Genomic DNA, 25772 nt, shown 5'->3' with positions numbered 1-25772 from the left:
TCCTAAAAGTGACTGACATGTCCCTGCAGCCCTTGAGAAAGACAGAGCAGGGGGTCTCCACATGCTTTCCTTGCCTGCAGACACCACTCCTGCAGCTCCCATTGATAAATAACAGGAAACTGTGGCCAGTAGAAGCTGTGGGCTCAGCGCCTGTAGATGAGGGGTAGCACATGGCACCATTGAAGTACATGCCAGCTGCTTTCAGGAGTGGTACTAGGCTGGGGCAGGAGTGAGCCTGCCTTACCTCCATTGCTCCACCACCCAGAAGTCATTTCAGTTAAACGGTGCCCAGCCAGAGCCTGCTTCCTGAATTCCTGTCCCAGCCCTGAAACTCTTCCTACATCCAAACTCCTGCCCCAGATGTGAGTCCCATAGCACCCAAACTCCTTCCCAGAGCTTGCACCCTGAAACCCCTCCTGGACCCCAATTCCCCACCCTGGGCTAAGCCCGGAGCCCCTCTCACACTCCAAACTCCTTGGCCCAAGACCAGAGTCTGCACCCCAACCCTCTACCCCAGCCTGGTGAAAGTGAGTGAGGATAGAGAGGAAAGGGGATGGAGTGAGCAGGGTGAGGCCTTGGAGAAAGGGTGGAACAGGGGCAGGACCTCAAAGAAGGGGCAGGAAGGAAATGGGGCAAGGGTATTTGGGTTTGAGGTAGATCTTACATTGCACTTAAATTGAAAAAGTGATCTTGTGGTTAAAAAGGTTGGAGACCACTGGTCTAGATCATCCCTGACAGGAGTTTGTCTAACCTGCCTTTAAAAATCTCCAATGATGGAGATTCTACAGCCTCCTTAGACAATTTATTCCAGTGGTTAATGTCCAATCTAAACCTCCCTTGCTGCAATTTAAGACTCTTGCTTCTTGTCCTATCATCAGAGATTAAAGAGAATAATTTTTCTTGTTCCTCCTTTTAATAGTTATATTGGTACTTGAAAACTGTCAAGTCCCCTCTTCAGTCTTTTGTTGCTGTTCTCTGGACTTTTTCCAGGTTAGCCACATCTTTCCTGAAATGTGGTGCCTGGAACTGGACAGAATACTCATTTGAAGATTAGTCAGCCCAGAGTGGAGCAGAAGAATTACTTCTTGTTTCTTACTTACATCACTCCTGCTAATACATCTCAGAATGTTTGCTTTTTTTGCAGCAGTATCACACTGTTGCCTCATACTTTGTTTGTGGTTAATGTTCTGTGATTGTTTTTGGGTGTCTCGCTTTTACAGGACAAATTCTCCTCTTGGTGGTGGAGATGATTTCCTTATCAATAGGGAATGAATAGTCGTGGTGAAGCACTGAAGTTACCTAGGAAGGTGGTAGAATCTCCATCCCTAAGGGTTTTTGAGTCCTGGTTTGACAAAGTCTGTCTCTTGATAGGTTGGTGCCTGTGGTTTCAATAGCCGGATTTTGCCCAATATTTATCCCATTTGCTTGGTGAAGGTAAATGAAGACACGATGGAGCTGTTCCGTGACTCCAATGGGCTCTGTGTCCCCTGCTGCCCAGGTAAATGTTGTGTACACCAAGTGCTCAAAGGTTTCACTGTTCCACAAGAATACCAAATGGGCACTAGCTGGCTCAAGAAACTAGCAGTGGAGAGTGAAGCCTTTCACCTCCAGGTCTCTGTTTCAGAAATAGTCCCTCTCAACGAAATACATCATACAGCAATTTGGTAACCTGCATTAAGTGTGTCTGTGTTGCAAAAACTGCCAGCACAATGGCCAACCTTGTTAGCAGTTGTGGTCTCATATGATCTTGTCCTGTTTTTTTCTAGGGGAGCCAGGTCTTCTTGTTGGTAGAATAAACCAGCAGGACCCCTTACGCAGGTTCGATGGCTATGTCAACAAGAGTGCCACCAATAAGAAGATAGCATGCAATGTGTTCCAAAGAGGGGACCAGGCATATCTTTCCGGTACTGTTGGACCAAGTGCTGGCTTCACCAGTGACTGACACAAATATCTTTCAATCATTGGGCAGGGGAAATGGCTCTTCGAGTTCCCAGGGTTTAATCAGCTTTTTGGAGAGGCTGACAAGAAATCTTATCTTAGGGTTTTGTTCTTCTGCCAACTGTGCAGTGTTCTAGATTCCATATAGAATGTATGGACGACAAGCAGAAACTCACAGGGACTGATTCGCTCTACCGCACCCCTTAGTGTTTTAGTGTTTCTCTCTTGTTTCTTTTCCCTCCTCCAGTTCCTGCGTAAGATCCTGTGAGCATTGGGGAAATGGCTATTGATTTAACTCCACCCTCAGTGTACCACCCAGGAAGATTGGAATAGTCTTCTCTTTAACTGCATGTGCTGGACCTCGATGGTATATTTGGGTGCTGAAATGCAGGGTTTCTTGATGCTAAGCCAGGTATTGAGATTGTTTGTGGCTTCTCTCCCCCTCAGGAGACGTCTTAGTGATGGATGAACTTGGTTACATGTATTTCAAAGACCGCAGTGGGGACACATTCCGGTGGCGAGGGGAAAATGTCTCCACCACAGAAGTAGAGGGGATCCTGAGTCACATCCTCAATCAAACAGATGTTGCAGTGTATGGAGTGGAAGTACCAGGTAACTGGAGACCCAGAATTCGTAAGCCTCAAAGGGGAGACAAGTCATGCAGATATACAAATTTGTTTCTCATTCCCCAGGACAATTTGAAATGACCATCTCTGCTGGAGTAGGGTGCCCCAAAATGGGCAGAGGTAGGTGGGGTAGCAGAGGGGTGCTGATTGGGCCAGCACTCAGCCTGAGCAGAGAAGTGAAGGCCCCAGGAATAATTCACAAATGAGTATGTGTAAATTATAGGACTGTCAATTAACATGTGTTAATGCCTGCGATTAATGCAGAGCACAATTAATGTATTCATTTTTTTAACGCATTAATCACGGTTGTTTCTGCAATGCTGCCCTTTTGAAATGCTGCCAGGGCATTTCAAAGGGGCAGCACAGTAGGAGCCTGGGATCAGCTGGAGCCCCAAGCTGACTCTGTGTAGCGCTGCCCCTTTGAAACACCGCTGCTGCATTTCAAAGGGGCAGCACCTGGGGTCAGCTGTGCAGCACTGCCTCTTTGAAGCACTGCCCTGTTGTTTCAAAGGGGCAGTGAAACTCAGCCTAGGATGAGCTGGGGACTCGAGCTGATCCCGGGCTCCTGCGGTGCTGTCCCTGAGGTGGTGTTTCAAAAAGGCAGCTGCACTGAGCCTGGAGTCAGCGTTTCAAAAGGGCCGTGCATGCAATTAATTGTGCGATTGTGATTAAATGTTTTAATCGCTTGATAGCTCTAGTAAATTATGCTGTTGGTGAGATCCATACATGTAGGGAAAGACGTGATTGTTAGTGGTTGAATCTAATGAAGAAGCAATCTTTCTGGGTGCCCAGAGATCTCTGATCTGAATATAATCCAGCGCAGTGCTCAGCATTTAGTATGTGCTTTCCACCTTGGTTTATAATGACTTACTCATTTAAAAAAAGGGCTTATTTGAGGAGATACAAATGTTTGATGTCTTAGCTTGTTTATAGTTTGCATTCAGGAGAAATCTTGATGAAAATTATCTTCAGGATTTCATGGAGACTCCTGTTTGACTGGAACAGGCATTTTGGGATAATCCCAGAGCAATAGGAATAGGATTGGAGAGATACTAGTTACTGTGTTCACTTTGGGAGCTGCCACTCAAATGCCAAAAGATTTGTCTCCTGTCCCTCTCAGTAGTTCTCAGTCATGAAGGTCTCTGGTGTGGGGAATTTATACAGAACAAAATGAGCCTTTATAAAAAATGGCTCTTAAATTCTCTGGGCACAAACCAAGGGTATGGAGATAGCTACGCTGAGCAAAAGGAAAAGTCTCTTTATGAAAAGGGAAACTGTTTCAAGCAAGTGTCTAGTTGGAAAAGTTCCCATTAAATGCCTGTTCAGTCTCCTTTGTTTTATTGCAAACTGAGTCTGGGTGGAGGAGATGCTTGATAAGATAGAGTTGGATTAGCTTTCTGAGATGAGGACATTGTGACCTTTCCTTTGACTGAGGAAGACTGGAAATGGTTAAGTGGTTTCCTTCAGAGTCCATTAGAATTCAAGGAATATCCTACCGCAGCAGTGAAAGCATGGTGTCTCTGCCAGGCTAGCCTCACTTGCAGCTAGAGGGAGCAAAGGCTGAGGTGCAGGAGGCGATCTGTATTTACACTGTACCCAGTGTCAAGCCCCATTCTCGCTGTCCTGTACACTCTGAGTTCTGTTGTTTTATTTCAGGAGTTGAAGGGAAAGCTGGAATGGCAGCAATAGCTGATCCAAAAGCTAACCTGAGTCCTAATGCTTTGTATCAGAATCTACAGACGGTGCTTCCTCCCTATGCACGGCCCATCTTTCTTCGTCTCCTGCCTCAAGTTGACACTACAGGTACTGATGGGTGACTTGCAAGTTCTTTTCTTATGAGCAGTGAATGCGTCAGTAGCTTTCAGAACTCAGCTCAAACTTGGAAGGTGTCAAAGTTGCCTCTCACTTAATTGTGCTGTTGTTACCTGCACAAAATACTCTGTTTAAACACACGGTATGCACCTATCCTTACCTGTTCCTGGAGCTCAGCTGTAGTCTTACACTCTGCAGGTTTGTGGGCCCTTTTACAAGTGAAAGGGCCTTACACAATAATGTCCTACTTAACATCTATTTATTATCAAGCACCAAAACCAGAATGCACACACTAACAGTGCTCACCATGACCAATAAGACAGATGAAATTTTCTTGATTGGCAGTCAGGATCAGGGCCATCTGGGGGACTCCACATATTGTCGCTGGCAGAGTGTTAAGGTCTGGCAGCTCTGATCTTGGAGCTTTGTCCTGGATTTGGTTCCCAAAGAACTTCTGTTTGGACTTTACTATAAGTGAAATAATGTCTGTAGTTTAGTGTTATACAGGAGAATATTTGGAACAAGGAGAGACTCTTGCATAGAGGAAAATACTTCTGTGCTTTCTGATACTTGTTCCGAGTTCAGTGCTGTGGTGTAAGCTAGCTCTATATATTGGTCTGTGGGAACCTTTTGCCAACAGTACTGTGCTTGGAATATACAGCCGCTCCCCGAGTTACGACCACCTCCACTTACGACCATCCGCACTTATGACCAAAGCAGTCGTAAATGCAGATCCAAGTTACGAATGGCGATCGGCGCTTACTAACAGTGCGGTCGCCATGTAACTCTATGGGATCCAAGTTACGAACACTTCGAGTTACGGACCAGGTGTTGGTCTGTAACTTGTTCGTAACTCGGAGAGCGGCTGTAAATATAACTATCTATGAAACAGACTAGAGCAGTGGTTCCCAACCTTTTTGATACCAGGAACTGGCAAACCCATTCACAAACTTTTGGAGGACTGACAATATTTCATTTGTATATTTGCATTTTCATTATGCAGTTAACAAATATGCGAATAAAATGTAGCTGGTCTGCCAAAAACCCTGGTCTCCAGAATCCCCAAGTGCCAGCCCTAATCCCTAGAGCTACCCACCCCTCCACTACCCCCCAGCACTAACCATTGACCCCAGACTCCCCTGCACCCATCCCTCCAGGGCCAGCCTTACACCCTCAGCCTCCCAGTGCCAGCTCTCTACCCCCTTAGAGCTCCCCCCATGCCAGCCTCCTGTTTCCAGAACCCCACTGCACCCAACCCCCCCAGAACCTTCCCCAGTGCCAGCCCACAGTCCCCAATATGAATCCTGTCCCAGAGCCCCAACATGCCAGCCCTATCTCCACAGCCCCCTATTACTAGTCCCACCCACAGAGCTCCCCACGATAGCCCTGCTCTTGGAGCCTGCAGTGCCTGCCCTGCCCTGCCTCCCGGCTGAGCGCTGCTGCCCAGGTTGCTGCTGCTCTAAGGCTACCGTACTGGATTTGACAGACCGGGCCAGGTCTGGGCACAGCTGAGGGCGTCTGCTTAGGGAGAATTGCTCAAACTTGGGGCTCCTTACAGTCCCAGACTGGAGACCTTCCCAAATAGGCCACAAACCAGTCCCACAGAGCGCTTCAGCTGCCAGCCTGGCCAGCCAGAAGCCTCACAAGCAAACCCCTCTGACATCCCAGCTCTCTCCGTGCCCCAAACAGCCCCAGGCCTAACACACAGGTGAGGGGTTTTAGAACCCAGTTTCATCTTCCCCGAACAGGTTCTGTCCGGTCCCAAGAAACCAGCCACAGGTCCCAATCAATTTACACTCTGAATCTTACCCACAAATCGTGCTGAGCCAATCCTTTAGAATCTAAAACCTAAAGGTTTATTACTAAAAGAAAGAAAAGCATGAGAGTAAGGTTATTAAAGTATCATACATTACATGCATCGAATCTCGATGCAGGCTTGCAGCAGAGATGTTATAACTGCTGGCTTACAAGTCCTTGGGGTACATCCTATGTCAGGATGGGTCCACAGTTCTTTCCGGTTCGTGGTTCCTTGCAAAGCTGCCTCTAGGATCAAGAGCTGAGCTGAAGATGAAAATGGAGGATGCCACATGGCATAGTTATATTCCTTCCTGGTCTCTTCCAAGCTGGAGACAGTCACATGGTCAGTGGCCAGGCACCTAGATTCCTTCCCAGGTAGGTCTCTGGTACTTAGGAGACCTATTGTCCCTGGAGCCTTGCTAATTAGCATGTCCATAGGCTGAGCCCATTGCTCAACCACATATAGAGAAACTTCCAGTATTCATACAGAGTACATGTTTATAGCTCCACACACAGATATTATACAATTACATGAATAGAATATACAGACTCAGTAGAAGGTAAGCTTTTGTTTGATACTTCACATGGCCCCCTTTGTACCCACTTTTGTGGCAAACACCCTCGCCCCCCCCCCCATGGGTGCAGCAGTGATCTGGCTGCTTCCCTTAAAATCTGGTAACGTGACACTGGGCTCCATGTGACCCTCCCACCACGCAACAAAGCACTCTTCCAAGGCCAGGAAGTGACCCCACCACTGCCCTGCCAGACCTGGCAACAGCCAAACCCCCACCACATGCACAGGATCGGCGGTGTCTGCGGCACAAGCAGCGGGTGGGTGCACGTTTTTGGTGACTCGAGAGTTCCTCCCCAGTCTGTTAACAGTCAGGGTCTAGAGGCACCCATGCGCATCTTGGGCTTGCAGCACCCACCTGACAGCTGGGGGATACTAGCCACCCTGACAGCTGCTGGCTTGAGTCCAAGAGCCCAGCTTCCTCTGCACAATTCCAACCAGTGCTGCCAGCTGCAGCGCCCTGGAACATTGGGAAATGGCCAAACGTGGTGCAGGCTGGTGCCGGCAGGAGAGATCCCACAGGGGAAGCCGGGCCTTGCCAGAGAAGAGGCAGAAATCATGGATACCCAGGGTGGCTCCTCGAGGCCACTAACCTGATCCTCTTTGATAATATCGATAAAGGCCGGGATGCTCATGGCAGAAGTCTCCACTCCCTGATCCTGAACATGCTGCCCGCAATAGAAAGGACATATGGCAGCTGCTCGCCACACAGCCCTGCCGGATGGGCTGCATGGCTGCCTGCCAGAGCTACAATCAGGGCCGTGGTGAGGCTGTTCCAGTAGGGACAGCCTCACCAAGGCCCGGCTCCAGCCACAGCACACTGGGGCAGTCCACAGCACCACGCACTGTGGGTGGGTGGGAATAGACTTTTTAGTGCACATGCAGGCATGCACCTGATAGGGAACAGTGCTCCCCAGCGGTGCTGTGGCCCAGCAGGCAGAGGTTTGTGGTCCACCATCAATCTGTGGACCGGTGGTTGGGAACTGCTAGTCTAAGGGATCCTTGTAATCTGTTGAAGAAATTTTAAACATACATGAATGGGGGCTCTCTCAATCTCCTCGCTTACTGATGCTCAGACTGCGGCTCATTAGCTGCAAATGGCTCTTTAAAGTGTCTGCTGCACTCTTTGCAGCACGTGCTATTAAAACACTGTGTGATTTAATTACTAACCAATCTAAGTTATTAACTAGCCAGGATGCTTTTACCATGTTATTAACCCATAAAGTTATCAATTTAAGTTATTAACCTATTTACTGTTAGAATAACAAATATACGTGCACACCATGAAAAAACTTAAAAACAATGAATAGTCTTGTAGCACCTTAAAGACTAACAAAACATAGATGGTACCATGAGCTTTCGTGGGCAAAACCCACTTCCTCAGATGATGAAGTCGGTTTTGCCCATGAAAGCTCACGATACCATCTACATGTTTTGTTAATCTGTAACTGGAAAAACTTAAAAAACAACAAATAGTCTAGTAGCACCTTAAAGACTAACTCGACTATCCCTCTGCAGCTTTTGAACACACACCATGGATGGCCAAACTTCATCAGAAGTTTGAGAGCTGGGCTTCGTCCCTATAGGGCGAACCTGCCAGGGCTAAGGGCTTCAGCTTAATAGGGTGTGCCTGCAAGGGCTCAGGGCAGGGGTGGGCAAACATTTTTGAGGGGGGGGGGCACTTCACAAATTTCAGAAGTGGCTGCAGGCCAACCCAGAAGGGGCAGGCCCTTGGGCAAAAGGGGTGGGGTCGAGAGATATACTACTGGGAGCTTTGCTTGGCCTGGGCTCCCTGCCCCCTGACTTCTAGCCAGTGGAAAGGACCTGGAGCAGAGGGGAGGGTGCCGGGGCTAGTCTCCTCCCAGATTTGTCTGGGGGGGAGGCTTAGATTTCATATCACAGGGCTCGCAGCTTCTGGCCCCCACTGCTAACCTGTAGCCTGGCAGATACAAGCCCTTTGAATAGAAGCAGTTGAAAGGGCTTACGCCTCCAGGTAGCTCCCAGGCAACAGCCCAGTGGGGCAGAGCTGTGAGCTCTTTTCACGTGCTTCTGTTTAAAGGGCTTGTGCCTGCCAGGTGGCTGCCAAGCAATGCAGCCACCTAAGCAGGTGAGCTCTTTAAATAGAAGCAGTTGAAAGGGCTCGCATCTCTGGCTCCCTAGCAACGTGCTAGAGGCGCCAGGAGCTGTGAGCCCTTTTAAGTGCTTCTATTTAAAGGACTGGCACCTTCCCTGTGCCTGTCAGCCAACATGTTGCCTAACAGCCACGGGGAACTTGAGAGCCCTTTTAATAGAAACAGCTGAAAGGGCTAGCAGCTCCCCGCATCTCTAGTACATTGCATCTCTAGTACATTGCCGGAGACCACAATCCCTTTCAGCTGTTTCTATTTAAAGGGCTATTGTTTTCCCTGCTGCTGCTAGGCAGTGCTGCTTGACAGGCACAGGAAAGACAATAGAAGCACTTAAAAGGGCTCACAGCTCCCCGCACCTCTAGCACATTCCTAGGGAGAAAGAGATGGGAGCTTTTTTAAGTGCTTCTATTTAAAGGGCTCGTGCCTTCCCCGTGCCTGTCAGGCAGTGTTGCCTAGCAGCCACGTGGAAAATGAGAGCCCTTTAAATAGAAACAGCTGAAAGGGATTGTGCGTCTCCAGCAACACACTAGAGGCACAGGGAACTGCTAGCTCTTTCAGCTGTTTCTATTTAAAGGGCTCGCGTGTTCCCTACAGCTGCTAGGCAATGCGTTGCCTGACAGGCACAGAGAAGGTGCCAGCCCTTTAAATAGAAGCACTTAAAAGGGTTCACAGTACCCCACATCTCTAGCGAGTTGCTAGGAAGCCAGAGACGCAAGCCCTTTCAACTGTTTCTATTTAAAGGGCTGGCGCCTTCCCTGGGGCTGCTAGACAAGATGCGGGGAAGACGTGAGCCCTTTAAATAGAAGCAGTTAGAAGGGCTGTGCCCCTCTCCCACTGCAAGGCAACATGCTAGTGGGAGGGGCCTGGAACTGCCTCGTGGGCCAGATCAAAGCCCTAGGAGGGCTTTGATCTGGCCTGCTGAGAGGCTTTTGCCCACCCCTGGCTTAGGGCTTCAGCCCTGTGCCTGTTGAAACTCCGAGCCCCACCCTAACCCTAACCCTGGGGAGCACCATGAGGCTCTGCCCCACCTCACTCTGGTAGTTGGAGAATGGAAGGAGGGCATAGGGGGCTCCACGAGCTGCACTGTAAAAGAGCTGCATGAGGCTCCCAAGTTGAAGTTTGGCCACCCCTGATATCTACACAAAATAATTCCCGTTATACTGTTTAAATATGGCTCACAAATGAAACCATGAATTTACACCACTGTGCTTCTTATGGGTAATGTTGATCACTAATTTGCTTCCTGAACCACTGAAGTCTGAGTATCAGAGGGGTAGCCGTGTTAGTCTGAATCTGCAAAAGCGACGAGGAGTCCTGTGGCACCTTATAGACTAACCGAAGTGTAGGAGCATAAGCTTTCGTGGGCAAAGACCCACTTCGTCAGATGCATGTCATCATCGACATGCATCTGACGAAGTGGGTCTTTGCCCACGAAAGCTTATGCTCCTACACTTCGGTTAGTCTATAAGGTGCCACAGGACTCCTCGTCGCTTTTGAAGTCTGAGTGTCGTTGCCCTAGTGCCGTGGTTCTCAACTGATGGTTGATGGTGACTTTTTCGGTGATCCATAGGAACATTGTCCAAAGTCACACGGCATGAGCAGGCGCCGCTGCTAGGCTGTTTCACGCCGTGTTCATAAGGATGTGGTGCGTCATCCATAGTGTCAGTTAGGACGCAACTGCGTTGTGTTGCCAGTAACTTCCGTCTGAGGCTCTGAGCATCAGTGTAGCTGCCACCGTCGTGCTGAGCGGTTGCTGTGTCGTTCATCCTGTTCTACATGAGCTGTTTTACAGGTGTGGTGTAGTTTGTTTATAATGGCAACGACAGGAAGAAATGTCAAGCGCAAGTATTCGGAGGACTACATCAAATTCGGCTTCACTTGTCAAGAAAAAGAAGGTGCGGATTTGCCACGATGTATTATTTGTTTCAAAGTCTTGGGGAATGACTCAATGAAGCCAGCTAAGCTGAAACTTCATCTAGAAAAGTGTCACTCCAACTTGTTGCAAAAGGATGAAGATTATTTTGAGCGGTGGTTATCAGGTCTGAGGCAGTGCCTCGAGGCAGTGCCTCGACTCAACAAGTGCATTCTACAATAAGACAAGCAATGCAGTGCGCCCTTCCTACATTGTTGCATACAAACTTGCACAGGCCAAGAAGCCTCATACCATTGTAGAGCAACTTGTGATCCCCTGTGCAAAAGAGATGGTGCGGCTTGTTCTTGGTGAGGAAGCAGCAAGGAAGCTGAATGATATATCTGTCTCTAACGACACAGTATCGAGATGGACAAATGAAATATCACAGAACGTCAGTGAACAAGTTGTGGATGAAATAAAGAAGTCTCCATTGTTTGCCATACAATTGGATGAATCGACCGATGTCACATTGTGCTCTCAGCTATTGGTGTTCGCATGATACATGGTTGAGGGAGACTTCAAAGACAAGTTTCTTTTTTGTAAGACTCTTGATACCACCACAAAGGCTCAGGATGTGAATGAAATTGGCTCAGGATGTGAATGAAATTGTTAACAATTTCTTTTAAGTACATGGTCTGGATTGTGGGTGTCACCACTGATGGTGCACCTGCCATGCTGGGCTCAAGATCGGGCTTCCAAACGCTGGTGAAACAGCGCGCTCCAATAGTAACCGGAGTTCATTGCTTCCTTCATAGGGAAGCTTTGGCGTCAAAAAAATTACCTGATCAACTGAACACAGTTTTCAAAGGGTTGATGAAAGTGGTGAATCACATCAAATCATCGGCTCTGTACACTAGGCTGTTCAAAAGATTTTGCCTGGACATGGGTTCTGACTTAGATGTGTTGCTGTTCTACACTTCTGTACGGTGGTTGTCAGCAAGGAAAGTACTCAATAGAGTATTTCAATTGAGAGAGGAGTTGGATTTATTTCTCCAGGCTCAAGGGAAAGAAGAATTCTAAAATGTGCTGACGCAGTCAAATTTAGAACTTGCGTATCTTGTTGATATTTTTGGAATTTTGAACAAACTGAATCTTCAGCTGCAAGGGAAAGGTGCAAATCTGTTCTCTCACCAAAGCATCATCAAGGCTTTTCTTGACAAATTGGAACTCTGGATCATAAGAGTCGATGGCAATAATTTGGTTCAATTTCCATATGTGGATGCCATGCTGGGGGAAAAGGAAGCCATTCGGACGCAAATTCTCGATCATTTATGGAAGCTATGAGATGAATTCCAACAATACTTTCCGGGGGTGGACAGGACAAGGGATGGATTATCTTTAATCAGGAATCCATTTACAACAGATGTTAATAGTGTTCCAGAGGATCTGCAGGAGGAATTCTTGGATCTGAAAAATGATTTTGCGGCTCAAGACGTGAACCAGCAGTCTACCATAGAGAAATTTTGGGCCAGCGTGACCAGGAGTTACCCAAATCTGTCAGCACATGCAGTCAGATTTATTTTGCCATTTGCATCAACTTATATGTGTGAGACTGGATTTTCGTGTTTGTTGCACATTAAGTCCAAACAGAGGAATCGGCTTGCAGTGGAAAGTGATATTCGTTGTGCATGATCAAGTACCACTCCAAACTTTGAAAAGCTTGTCAGTGAGAAGAGAATCCAAAAATCTGTCAGTAAGAAATAAATTTCAAATCAAAATGTTCTTTGTCTGCTCTTTTTTATCATGTCTCAAAAAGGAGGTGGTCCACAAAATTTTTTTGATTGGCCTGGTGGTCCGTGGACTGAAATGAGTTGAGAACCACTGCCCTAGTGACTCCATCTTGCACATACTATTTACTGTTTAATAATTTGTCCTCATTCATGCTGGAGATTTGCAATCATTCACAATCTCATACTGTGATTAACTGTCTGGTAAGCTAATTAAACAGCTTTAGAGGTGGCTGTTGTTTCGTTTCCAGGCAGATTCTTTTGGAGAAGTAGAAACAAGAAAGTACAAAGCTCACACATAGTAAATTTAAGCCACCTCTAGTTGGCAGAAATGACAGACTAGTATCACACAAGATCTGTAATTGAGACTGGGAAATAGTTACAACTCTGAACAAGAGCCTTTATTAAGTAGTAGACAAAATGTCTGAAACGGCAGACATTAAATGACAGATATTTCACCACTGTGCAGCAACTACCAGTGGCATCAAAAGGCTGATCTTCCTGTTGCCTTAGAATAAAGCTGAGATGCAACGGCTGGATGGATTTTCAACGTGACAGCTAATTAAAGCATCAGTTTCCATCTCCACTCTTTCCACATACCATAATCTGTAATACAGCAAATTGGTTTAACTGAGCCACTGAACTCCTCAAACATTGCCAGTTGGATTCAGTGCTACAGATATCACGTTATTACAACATCTACAATATATTGCACCTTGAAGTCTTTGTACAAAAATGAACTATGCCTCAGTGCACCTGTAATGAAGGTTTGGCCTGTAGCGGTGGTCCCCAAACTGCTCAGGAGAGCTGTCTGGCCCAGAGCAGGAAAACAAGATGGCGGACAGCCACGGGCAACCTGTTAGGGCCAAAAAGCCTCAAAAGCATTTTTTTTAAAGAGGCCACACTGTTTTTTTTTTTTTTAATTATTTATTTATTTGTTTATTTATTTGCTTAACTCTTGGGGTCCTTTTTTTTTTCTTTTTTTTCTCAATAACTTTGGTCTCCCCCTTTTTTTTCTCAACAGAATTTTTTCCCCACTGTTTTTTTTTGGGGGGGGGAGCAGGGTGTTTGGTATTTTTGGTTAAACCATCTGGCAACCCTATGGCTGGGAGTCATGACTGGACCTACAGCTGGAGCTGGAGCAGGGCCAGTATGGAGCTAGGTGCAGAGCAGAGCTGGGAGACACTCCATTCCCTGGCCCAGGATCCATGCTGCATCCCCAGAAATTCCTCTCCTTCCCTCCCTCCTCCTGCCCCCCAAGGGGCATGCCTCAGTGTTTGGGGCCAACTGGCTTAGATCAAAAATACAATGCACGACTGAAATTACAGAGATCCTGTACTGTCAGAGATTGGTGGAGAAAGGAGAAATAAAACCTGTGGTGTCTGTAGCGCACATACCATAAATTGATTGTCATTTGTCTTTTTACTGATCCCAAGTGACCTAGAGCCTGATCTATCCCATCTCACATCAGCCAGTGGAATTAATTCTGATGTGTGGTGGTAAGAAATGTCTGGTTTCTAGGTTTAACACCAATAACAAGTAGTATGTAGGTTCACATTTATCTTCCTAGCTTTATGTCCATGTTACCAGCTCTGAACATTTTCATGTAAATATTTTCTCTTTTTCAAGGCACATTCAAAATCCAGAAAACCCGTTTACAGAGAGAAGGATTTGACCCTCATCAAACATCAGACCGATTATATTTTCTTGATCTGAAGTTGGGAAAATACGTTCCCTTGGATGAGTGCCTCTTTGAGAAGATCTGTGCCAGAAAGGTCGCTCTGTGATCTTGTCTGGTATGTGCCTTTTGCAGGAAACACTGCTAATGGGTTTAAGAAAGGCCCTGTCTGTGGAACCAAGAGATTCCTGCTAGATAAAGAGTACAAGGTCCCCATGCAGTGCATCAGCAACCATGACAAATTCACTGGGGCATAGGATGTTTTTCTCACATGTGTTAAGTACTTTAATTTGTGACCTGTTCCTATCCTAGGCTTAGATATGCCATTTCTCTAGATATCTCTGTATCTAGAGATATTTTTTCTTTTTATAACCACTATAATCTGAGGGGTTCTGCAATATGAGAGGTGTTTATGGTCTGAATTATTTATTGGAACATCTTGAGGATGTAACTGAGTAGAAATGCATGTGTCCTGAGCAGGTGTTCTGCTTTCTCTCTCTATTTTATGTTGCTCTCTTGCTTCAGGTAGAGCCTTTGATCACCCCACCTCACATTTCTTTCTTGATTGCACATCTAAGATTCACTGTAGTGGGAAATCTTGCTCTGAAGGGTCTATCATATGTTTACCTACGGTATTCTGTTTGCACAATACTTAGCACAATAAGGTTTGCATTACAATAATAAATAATAATAGTACTGAGAATTAATCAGTTTGTTGACCCACTGGGGTGCAGCCTCTGTGAATCTTTACAAACTGTGATCTGCAGAACAAATAGGTTAATTCACGGAAGGGAGTAGATTGTGTGTAAATGGTTAAAAAGCATAATTAGGGGCATAGGACAACTGCCTAGGACAATACGCCAGTAAATAAACAATGTATTTAAATTTGTTACTGGGCTAGGTGATGAGGTAAATGGCAAGTCTTGCCAGAGGAGTCATATGGTAATGTTACACCTTTTAATGCTAAGTTGAGGTTTTAGGAAATATTAATTTTAATACTGCTGTGTAATTTTTTTAAAATTTTATATTTACCGATAGTTCTATCTTCAAATTGTGTTGCCATCTGCAAAAAATGAGTGGCAATTGTTGAACACCAATGTGTAGGCCACATATGACAAGACAAATCGGAACAGAATAAATTTAATGTCTACTCCAACCTCAGTAAGAATTTTATATTCCATTTAATGTGGGCAAGTTTATTAACAGACATTTCTGGATGTATTTGTTTTTCTGGTGCTTTTGCCATAATTAGAACTAAATGTAATTCTTAAAACTGGAAAATTAAAGGGATTGACTTTCACTGGTGTATGTATGCAGTGGTTCCACTTGTCCTAACAAAGGATTATTTTCTCATTTTAATTGCACCATCCTGAGCAGCTTTTGGAGACATTTGAACTTGCCATATCCACTAATGGTGGCTACTGCTGGTGTACCCAGTCTTGTGATGCCTTAAGGAATTTTCAGTGGACTCATACTATTTAAAGCAATTTATACTCCTTAAACTCTGTTCTGTGGCACCCTGTGCTGTTCTAATTATTTTAATATGACATGCAGTGTAAGTAAGGAAAAAATCATTCTGCCCTTTCTCTGATGGAGTTAGTGTTTCATCTAAAATATTTTTATAAAGAGTTTTGCAGATGCTTTTGAAACAGTTTTAATGTTCAATGCACTGTAGAAACTGGACATTGTAAATAGTTTAAATACTAATTTTTTTATGTGGAATGTGCCTTTTATCAGGACAGACAGTAAGCGGAAATTAATTCATGATAAAAATGACCCAAGTTAACTTGAACTATAATATGCTCAGAAGCAAAGTGTGGGAGTCTGCAGCTTGGGAACTAAGTGCATGAGCTAGGAATCGGGATAGCGCTTGAAATATCCTAAAGTTTCTTGTAGTTTGAAGAATCTCATGAATTGACTAATTGAACTTTTAAAACAAAATTGTCTTTCAAACTGATCACTATATTGTCTAACTGTATTTCTTTTATCAAGCTCAGAAATAAAAACAAATTAATTTAAATGAAACAGTGTAGCTTTCATTCATTTCCACGTGGTGAGATAAGCTCTTGTGTACCAGAAACTTCACTGTTTATAAAGGAAGAAGGCAGAGTGGAGGTGAGAAGTAGGAATGTAAACTGGTAACCAGCTACCTGGTAAGCATCACCCTGAGCCTCACTGCTTGATGCTTGCTAGCTGGGCCAGAGCGGCCCCTTCCTGTGGTGCAGTGGGCCGGTTAACTGGTTAAGCGTATTCCATATAGTTGAACTGGTTCCACCCAGATACGTGACTTTTGACCGCGGTACTCGCGGTAGAGCCAGGGGAGGAGACGACCAGGGAGGTGGGGGACGATCTGTGGCACGAGATGGACCGGGGGGGGGGGGGGTTGTTACAGGCCTGGATGGCGAGCCGGAGCATTGAGCCCGCATCCCCCCAGCCTGCTCCTGGGCGGGGCCGGGATTACTCGTAGCGCCGGGGGCTGCCTGGCCCCCCCGGGCCTCCACGAGACAGGCGGGCACGTCTGGGAAACTCGGCCTGTTTTCACACATCACTTCCGGTGTTGGAGACCCACTCTCTCTAGACACGCCCCTTCCGGCTGTACGCGCGCCCCCGTGCTGCGTCCAGCTTCCGGCTGTCTCTCGGTAACGGCGCAAACTTCCGCCCCTGCCCCGCCATGCCCGGCCTCGCGCCCCGCCACATCTCCGTCTTCCCCTCCCCGCAGGAGCTGGGCGCGTCGCTGGCGCAGCTGGTGGCGCAGCGCGCGGCCGAGGCGGGCGGCCGCTTCTCGCTGGGGCTGTCGGGCGGGAGCCTGGTGCGGATCCTGGCCCAGGAGCTGCCCGCGGCCGTCGCCCCCGCCGGCCCCGCCGCGCCCGCCCACTGGCTCGTGGCCTTCTGCGACGAGCGGCTGGTGCCGGTGGGACACGCGGACAGCACCTTCGGCGCCTACCAGGTGAGGGGCGGCTCCGCCTGCCTCGGGTGTAGCCGCGCTCCCTGCCGCCTCAGTGCCTCGGGCTCCGCGAGTCTACACGGGCCCGTCAGTCGCTCAGTCATGGCGCTGCGGGTTGTGCGTTTGCCACTAGCTGGCGATGTCTACACTCCTGCCAGTAATATGCAAACTAGCCTAAGCGTGGAATATCGCCAAGCCTCATTTGCATACCTAATGAGCTGCCATTTTTGCAGAAGAGGCTCTTGCACTGTCTACACTGCCCCTTCTTGTGCAACAAAACCCTCTTGTGCAATGCCGTTACGCTGATTATTTTCCAGGAAGAACGGAATTGCGCAAGAGGGTTTTGTTGCACAATAAGGGGCAGTGTAGACGGTGCAAGAGCCTCGTCTGCAAAAATGGTGGCTCATTAGGTATGTAAATGAGGCTTGACAATATTCCACGTTTAGTCTCATTTACATATTTCTGTTGCAAGAAGCCACGAGTGTAGACATAGCCTAAGTGTAAATGAGACCTTAGGATCAGGGTCTTCTGAGTACTGTTAACCTGATGCCCCTATGCCCAGTGCCAGCTACAGGTAGCCTTTTTAGATATGATTTTTATAATTTTCAGTATAGCACTAATGAAATATTGTAAAGGAAACCTTAAGGTCCTATAGATACAGAAACTGACAGTATTTACCTGGGGTTGTCAAATGTCTGTTAAAGGGCTTCATTACCACATGAATGGCTCTTTCACAGGTTCCATGTTCTGCTCATAGCTCTGGCAGGCTTTTCCACTGTTAACCAGATCCTCTTGGGAGGAAGCCCAGCCACTAGGAAGAGGAAGGTAGGTGGACATTAAGACCCAGTGGTATCCCAAATTTTTGGATGCTTTATGCAGCTGTGTATTCTGCATATGGGTAAGGAGGGCCCTGCTGACCCTGTCAGACTAGCTTTTAAGTGTAGATGAGGCCTTAGGATCTCTATATTTTTGTTGATATTCCCATTCACTGGCAGATGCTGTTGTCTCCAAAAGCTATGAAAGTAAATTTACTCTGATTTTGTTATTGGTTGTAGAGAAATAGCCCAGTACGTAAAACCATGTAGTTCAACTTCTTGGTTGGAATTCTGAGGGTCATCTTTATTTTTTTCAGGCTCATCTTCTCTCCAAGCTCTCCATACCAGAAAGTCAAGTGGTTGTCATTAACTCCTCCTTAACTGTAGAAGAGGCTGCTTCAGACTATGCTGAGAAGTTAAAAGAGGTACTGGAGAAGTTTTGTTTTGCATACCAAACTTCTTCAAATAAAAGTGAAACTTACTGTTTTATTAAATATGTTTGCTATCTGTGTCACCGACAATACTTGCCGGTATTTTAAAATTTTTAAACACTTAATATTTCTCTTACTGCTAATGTTACTTGTTTTCTTACTAGTTTGCTTGGGAAACTAATTCAGGCTATAGTTTTTTTCTGACAATGCTATAGGTATAGTGATCGTATTTTTCTGAACCAAAAATAGGGAAACTTTGGCCACACCCCCTGAAACCACTGGCGACGCCCCTGGTTCCTTATGCCCTGCCCACCTGCCTCAGGAAGTCCCACCCCTGGGGTAGTACTTCTGGGGTCAAGATAAACAGTGACAAGAAGTAAAGGGTGTCATGTGATCCTCTAAGAACTCCTCCCTACCATAGAGATGGGTTAGGGCCCCATAGAAGCCCCCCATGCAACTATACTGCAATTGCATTAACCCAGGGTCCAGACCAAGGGTCCCATGACACTGCTGTACTAGGGGATTAAAACTGCGATTCAAGATTAGATCCAGGATCTAAGACCTGTTACTTTGCAGTGGAGATGTAGTCCCATTTGACTCTGAGCCTGGGAGTCATCCAGAACTATCCCACAATTTCATGAGACAACTTCCATAGTCCTCTTAATGGATGGTGCTTACTGGTTCCAATTAACTGGTAATCAGAAGGGGCTGGAGCACCTCCCCACCTGCTTCAGGAAGGGGGCTGCCCCGGGTCTGCAGGGGGCCTGCTGCAGACAGGGGTTGCTCTCATCCAGATCAGCCCCTATTTCTGGGGAACTCGGGGGCCCCACAGGCAGGGATTGCTCCTGTGTCCAGAGCAGCCTCTCTCTGTGCAGGAGTCCAGTTTGCTATGGACAAGGGCTGCTCCGGAATGGGCTGGGAGCCAGCAGCAGCCCCAGTATAACCTAACATTAACTGGTTAACTGATGAATTGGAATTTACATCCCTAATGAGAGGTACTGGAACTGCATTTTTCGAAGTTACTGCAAAATTATCAAGTGTCCTCTGTTTCCACAAACCAGAATGACAATACTGAACTAACCATGACAATTACAGGGTGGAGAAGACCATATCACTAACCCTTGAAAGGTACATTGCTCATGGAGATCAGTGGGGCTGGGCTATTTTATATGTAAAGCTACTGAGATATGTATATGTCAGTACCATGATGGCAATGCCTTTATGTAAATAATACCTAATAATAACTGCCAAATAAGACCACTTCCCAACCTGCTTACAAAGCGCCTGTGTAGTTATTCAGGAGGGAGGTTGGGATTTACTGCCGAGGTGTCCTCACAGGTCTCTGGCTCCACTGATGATGATAACCAGAAGGCTGCTTGCATGTGTGCTCAGTGATGTGTACCGTGTCGACTTGCGCACTTAGTCTCCACAGCAGACCCCAAAAGATCTCCCAAAGACCACAAACCAGATAAGGATCGAAGGGGCCAGGTTTATTGCTAAGTGAAGTACAGTAATAGTTGTTAGTAGACTCTACTGAACCTCTATGCATATTTACCCCGTAGCAATGGAATGACTCAATCAGTGGGAAATTTCCACTGCCCCCTAGGTCATCCAAAGACGGTCTCCCCTCCTTCTTCCCCCCCGACACCACTTTATATACAGGTACAACAAGTCACACCTCACTGCTGATGTTGTCAGGTGACCACCCTCTGATGCTTCTTAGATAGCACCCATCTCCCGGTACCTCATGGTTTGATTAGATCATCTCTATCCATCATGCTGTCATTTTAGACCCTTTCCTGAACCTGAGTCTGTATCTGTGAGGCATGGGTACAAACATCTTTTTATATGAGCTAATGATACCATGTGCTTTCCACTTATGACCAGTACCAATTATTGTTCTGCAGTCGGTACCTAGTACCAATTAGTGTTTTGCGCTCTCAGCCCTATTCATGCCAAGTTCTGCAAGCTGGGGCCTGCCTTTTACTCACAGCTTAGTTTAGCTTTATGCTAGTCAAGTTTTGTCCATTGTTAGGTAGGCCTCAGACCAGGCCATTGCTGCACTGGCTTATGTTTTAGGCCTTCATCTTACTACAGCCTGATCCAATTTAATTTTAAGCTAGGATTGGGCCCAAAGCAATCTGTTGATATTACTCAAGAAGATCCATGTAATATTTAGTCATCCTTCAAAAATATAAGGGATCAGTCAGTCAAAGCCCCACTGCCTGGTAGAGGCGATCTTTGAAGAAATATGGAGAAACTTTGAATTTACTTTGGACAGCAGAGCTTTCTTTCTCTGGATGTGGGATTGTTAGCATAGATTTCACTTTGTGTCAGAATAACTCGGAAATGTGTTGTCACACCTAACTCCATTCGAGTGTAGGCAATGTGCAGCCCAAAGACAGAACAATTCCTTTGAAGCTGTAAGTCAAAACATCTCAATGAGCTCACAAGGGCTTGTTCACCATGACACAATCCTTTCTGCCTCTCTGTGGATGCACCAAGTGTTTTCACTTGGCATCTTAACACATTGTTTAAATCATCAACTGCTTGGATGAGGAAAAATTCATAAGGAGTCTGTCCATTATCCACATCAGAGTGACAGTGTGATTTCACCACTGTGGTAACAGACCCGAAATCTCTGTGAGCAATTCTGGAGCAAGAGGAAGCCTGGGGAGGTTTCTCGGGGGGAGAGGCCAAAGGTACCTCTATTTCAGTGATTCTCAACCTTGTTGAGCCAGGAGGTCCACAGACCAATGTAAACCTTTCCATGGACCACCAGTTGCTAATGGAAACTCACTGTTAATTACATCATTACACCTGAGCCATTTTTCTAATGTTGCAACTAGGGAGAATGGTTTAATTTAAATTATTTAACAGATTAAGCATTTTAACTTTCTCATGTTAATTTATCAAACTTCATCTTATAAATATTTCTGAAAGTTTGTTTGTTTGTTCTGAAAGATCTCAGAAATGATAAGAGCTAGAAGCACCACATTTTGAACGGATACTACTGATTTCCTAACTTAAATAACTGGATTGATTATATCTTGAAATCAGTTCTCCCAGAGCCCCAATTGGACCCACTGATAATTAGCTTTTAGTAGCACCTGATCATAGAAACACAAAATTTTTCATGGGTATTACTGATTTCCTAACTTCAATTACTGGATTGGTTAATCTCAAAATCGGTGCCCCCAGAGCCCCAATTGGGCCACTAATTAGCTTTTAGTAGCGCCTGATCATAGGCATTTGCTGGACTCTTCTGTTAAGTGTGTGACATAAACTGCAACTATGAGATCCTTTCCCTATGATATAAGAAAAAGTATTTCCAATAAAATATGCTATGTTAACGTCATTGACGTAGTTCATTCATCACCCCTTTCACTGTATTTTCCCCGGGCGATGCCGGATATTTCTGCTAGTTTTAAGTAAAATAAAAAAAGATTGTTAATCATAGATTCTGGAAAGCCTTTTTTTTTTTTTTCAAGTGCAAATCCTAAATTCAGTCCTTTTCTCCTAAACTATTTCTCTGTAATAATCCTTGTGTTCCAAAATGATGGACTGCTAATAATCTTCTCAAAAGACTTTTGGAGCAAACCAATTTACCAAAACCACTTTTGAGCTGGCCAAGATATTGAATTCCCAAAAGAAACTGGAAAGACCATCTGGGGAACCCAGAATTGGGTGCACTTGCACAGACAGGAGAGCTGATAAGATTAATGAAATTTAAGTTATTCATTGCAATGTCCTATGTGATATTTTTTTATAAAAATATTTGTGGACAAGATGATGTGTTTATTGGGGTATATATGTGGTGTTTGTACTCAGGGAGGTGAAGATGGTGTCTGTTAGTGGGAAGGCTTTCTAGTGGAATGAGTGTGTTGTTTTTTAAACTAACGATAATGTGTTTGAGTGATGGTTAAACCAAAAGCGTATAACCTAATGATGAAGTTCTGCTATTGTAACCTAGATGCAGTCTCTGACGGTACAGGAATATAATAGTATAGTCGATTAACCAGTAAGCAAAAGCTTATAGGTTAATGCTATAGACTACATGCATTTCCCTCTCCCCGTTTCCCTGCCAGTAAAATTTTTTAGCAGGCTGGCCAGAGCCTGGCTCAGTCCTGGCTCATGTTGGGTACAGGACCTATCTGCGTTTCAGCTCTGCATTTCAAGTGTATTAAGAGCCAGGCTGGCAGGCAGCCCGGCTCAGTTCTGGCTTGTGCTGGGTCTAGGAGCTCAGACCGCCCCCTAGACAGGGACTGCTGCCACCCCACACTGCTGCCTCTTTCTCAGAAGCAGCAGAACAGGGTGACAGGTAGCTGGTCCCACCTGGCACCCCGCACTGCTGCCTCTGGTACAGTGGCTGCTGGCACTGCCCCTGGGAACTATAGACTAGTCAACTAACCGATAAAATTTCATGAGGTTACTCGACTATTCACTTAACCAGTGGTCCCCAACGTTGTGCCCGTGGGCGCCATGGCGCCCACCGGGGCATTTATGTGCACCTGCCTAGTGACCAGGGCCAGCCTGAGCCATTCTTGCGCCCCAGGCGCACGGCGCATGTACGGCCCCGGCCCCGGGCACCCAGCAACCCCAAAAGGTTGGGGACCACTGAAATTTAACCGATATTAAACGTCCCTGTGATAGTAAGGATGTAACCATATAACTGTTTAAATGGTTAACTGATAAGCATGAGCTTATTGGATACCATAATGATGACATGCATGCTCCCAGCTCTGCTTCCTGGGAGCAGGGCTGGGGGACAGGCTCCTGGTACACACTGGCTTCACAGAGCCAGCTGCTGCAAGCTCTGCAATATAAACTTTATACTGCAGATCCTGCAGCATGTAACTGCTGAGGTTTTCAGGGGTTACACAGTTACCTAATTAACCACGTTTTAATCTCCCTATCTGACTGTGTGTTCAATTGTGAGATGCCAGAACACTGAATATGTAATGGAAATTCATTGTCATGAGCATCCTTTGTTATACAGCCTTATTCTTGGGGTGATAGCTCCTTTTTCTGTTTAGTGCCCTCATTTGTGCTCTACTCTCTAATCTCTCTGGGTTTTTGTTCCTTCTTGCAGGCCTTTCAGGGTGAGAACATGCCTGTCTTTGATCTGCTGATTTTGGGAATAGGGCCAGATGGTCACACCTGCTCCCTGTTTCCAGACCATCCACTTCTGCAGGTGATCTTACAGAGCCAGGGAGGGGATATTTGATAATGGGATAAGAATGTGCATTTTGTTCATGACAGTGATAAGACGTTTTCTCCATTATAGTTTGTCCGTAGGTGGTAAGTTTGAATGCATGCATGTGTGTGGATTTTTTTTAAAGAGTTTGATGAACGATTCTGAGGTATGGCATTAGAACTTGGCAGCTGCCAGTATTTGGAATGTGATTTAAAAAAAAAAAAAAAGGAAAATGGGAACAAGAGGAAAAGTGGCTGGAATTTGACTTTCCTCTCTACTTAGCCCTGATTCATATGGGTATAATTCTCTGCCCATGTGGAACCCTGTTGACTTCAGTCAAACTGTACATGAATGCATGAGTCTGCCTAGAATAATTTAGAGTTGGTTAATGCTGAACAGAACCTGAAGTCTGATAATGATCTTTGGTTTCCTTTTACTGGCTGTTTAGTCAGTCAAATAGCACAAGCTTGAGTTTGGTGAGGCTACCTACCCTTTGCTTTGACTCTTGTGTCTACAATGTTCTGATCAGTTTTCACACTTTGGGCTTTGTTTTTCATGACAGGAAAAAGAGAAGATAGTTGCTTCTATTAGTAATTCTCCAAAGCCGCCAGCTGAACGGATAACTCTAACGTTGCCTGTTTTGAATGCAGCACGGACTGTTGTATTTGTTGCTACAGGGGAAAGTAAAGCTGCCATCTTAAAGGTACGGTTTAAAAATGAAGAAAATTGTTGATTGATGAAAACCCAACATTTAACAGTTTTTCTGCCAAAGCATCAATTTAGTTAAATACATTTTCCACAGAAAAAAACATTTTGATGGAAACAATTTTGGCCAGCTGTAGAAAGTATAGGATTGGTGAACACTTCCATGCCTATCTCATTGCTCTATGGGTCCCTGGATTAATGGGACTGGCAGTGCTAATGCTCTGTTTCTTTGGACAGCGCATTTTGGAAGGCGATGAGGAGAACCCTCTCCCTGCTGCTCTTGTCCAGCCTCATACTGGGAAGTTGCACTGGTTTCTGGATGAGTCTGCGGCCAAAGAGCTGACTGTTCCCTTTGAGAAGCATTCTATCTTGTAGAACCAAACACCTGGCTGGGTTTCAGGATGGTGATTCAGGAGGACTGGCTGCAGTTCCTGCATAGAGCCGGCTCTACAACATTCCGGATTGAGGACTCTGGTCATAGTACTTGAGTGTGGCACTAAACTAACACTGTCTATTTCTCTTTTTTTAATCAAGTGGTACTTTGTGGATCACTGTAATAACCTATGGTTGGGGAGGGGAGATATAAGACTCCCAAATCTGATCTCTAGCTGCAAATGGGAATGCTGGTCATGCCGTCTGTCTTGTGAGCGGTTAATGTGGTGTGATGTGAATGCACAATATTAAAGATGTATGTTTCAGGTTTTCGGCTCTTGTTTATTTTATCTTCAGATATTACTTGTTGCTTAAATATCAGCTAAGGTTTTGATCTTCATCCCTTTATCCTTGTGAGGAAAGCTATAAGAGTATGTATACTCCTTTAAGGAGAAGCAGTGCAGATGAAGAGGTGAAGTCCGAGGCCTATTCACAAATATTTGTTTGGAAATGTCCCAAACAACTTTGGAGTTAGGATAACTTTTAGTTTTGAGAGTTTTATGGAGCCTTTTTGGGCTCTTGTTCCGGCTCCACTGTTACCCTTTCATTGTACAATGCACTAGGATGCTGGCTGCTGTGCCGCTGGCTGCCAGGCCACAGTGACTTTGTGGGCTTGAGCAGGGGTGCACTGCCCAGCACCTCCTCTCCCGCTGGGGCTGTTGGGAGAGGTCTGTCCTGTCTTGCCTCTCAGCCAACCAGCGCTGGGCAGGGGCAGGGTCTCTTTCTGGATGTGGAGGAGTACTTCACTGTGCGGCGGGAGGGTCGTGTGGAGCCGGGCAAAGCAGCCTTAGAGCAGCCGTGACCCAGGCAGCAGTACACAGCAGGGAGGCATTTTCAGGGTAGGGGAGGGGTGGGGCAGGCAGACACTGGAAGTTCCAGGGGTGGGGCTAGTGCTGGGGGCTCCAGCCATGGGGGTCTCTAAGAGGCATGGGCTGGCACTGGGAGGCTCTGGGGGTGAAGCTAATACTGGGGAGCTCTGGGGTGCAGGGCTAGTACCAGGGACCTCTAAGGGATGTGAGTCTCTAAGAGGTGGGGGACTGACACTGGGGCATCTGGGG

The 25772-nt window shown here is 46.0% G+C and overlaps 2 protein-coding genes and 1 long non-coding RNA gene across 5 annotated transcripts in view; 2 read left to right on the top strand and 1 right to left on the bottom strand.

Annotated features, from left to right (window-relative positions):
- Positions 1-16238, top strand: part of SLC27A1 (solute carrier family 27 member 1) — a 62220-nt gene extending 45982 nt beyond the window's left edge. For all 3 annotated transcript variants that reach the window (XM_075902458.2, XM_075902460.2, XM_075902459.2), the window contains exons 9-13: positions 1372-1498; positions 1767-1904; positions 2386-2550; positions 4221-4367; positions 14142-16238. In XM_075902458.2, the coding sequence (XP_075758573.1) occupies positions 1372-1498; positions 1767-1904; positions 2386-2550; positions 4221-4367; positions 14142-14299 (735 nt within the window). In that variant the 3' untranslated portion in view covers positions 14300-16238. The remainder of the gene's footprint in view (positions 1-1371; positions 1499-1766; positions 1905-2385; positions 2551-4220; positions 4368-14141) is intronic.
- Positions 12890-17275, bottom strand: LOC149520899 (uncharacterized). The gene is made up of 2 exons (XR_016348181.1): positions 17135-17275; positions 12890-13118 (listed from the first exon to the last, which is right to left on the bottom strand). It is a non-coding gene; the product is annotated as an uncharacterized LOC149520899 (long non-coding RNA).
- On the top strand, positions 16773-24982 carry PGLS (6-phosphogluconolactonase). The gene is made up of 5 exons (XM_075902462.2): positions 16773-17137; positions 18267-18374; positions 23473-23574; positions 24140-24280; positions 24520-24982. Exons 1-5 carry the CDS (start codon positions 16862-16864, stop codon positions 24655-24657), a joined length of 765 nt encoding a protein of 254 aa, XP_075758577.1. The 5' UTR covers positions 16773-16861; the 3' UTR covers positions 24658-24982.
- Positions 24983-25772: the final 790 nt, after the last annotated feature.

The sequence above is a fragment of the Pelodiscus sinensis genome, chromosome 31 (assembly GCF_052426305.1).
Source record: "Pelodiscus sinensis isolate ZL-2025 chromosome 31, ASM5242630v1, whole genome shotgun sequence".
Lineage (NCBI taxonomy): Eukaryota > Metazoa > Chordata > Testudines > Trionychidae > Pelodiscus > Pelodiscus sinensis.
Note: the sequence above shows the minus strand (reverse complement) of the source record. Positions and strands in the feature narration are given on the sequence as shown.

Coding starts and splice junctions, on each gene's coding strand:
- PGLS (XM_075902462.2), top strand. CDS start 16,862: ATGCCCGGCCTCGCGCCCCGCCACATCTCCGTCTTCCCCTCCCCGCAG. Junction 17,138..18,266: donor GCACCTTCGGCGCCTACCAG/GTGAGGGGCGGC, acceptor TATTTTTTTCAG/GCTCATCTTCTCTCCAAGCT. Junction 24,281..24,519: donor GTAAAGCTGCCATCTTAAAG/GTACGGTTTAAA, acceptor TTCTTTGGACAG/CGCATTTTGGAAGGCGATGA.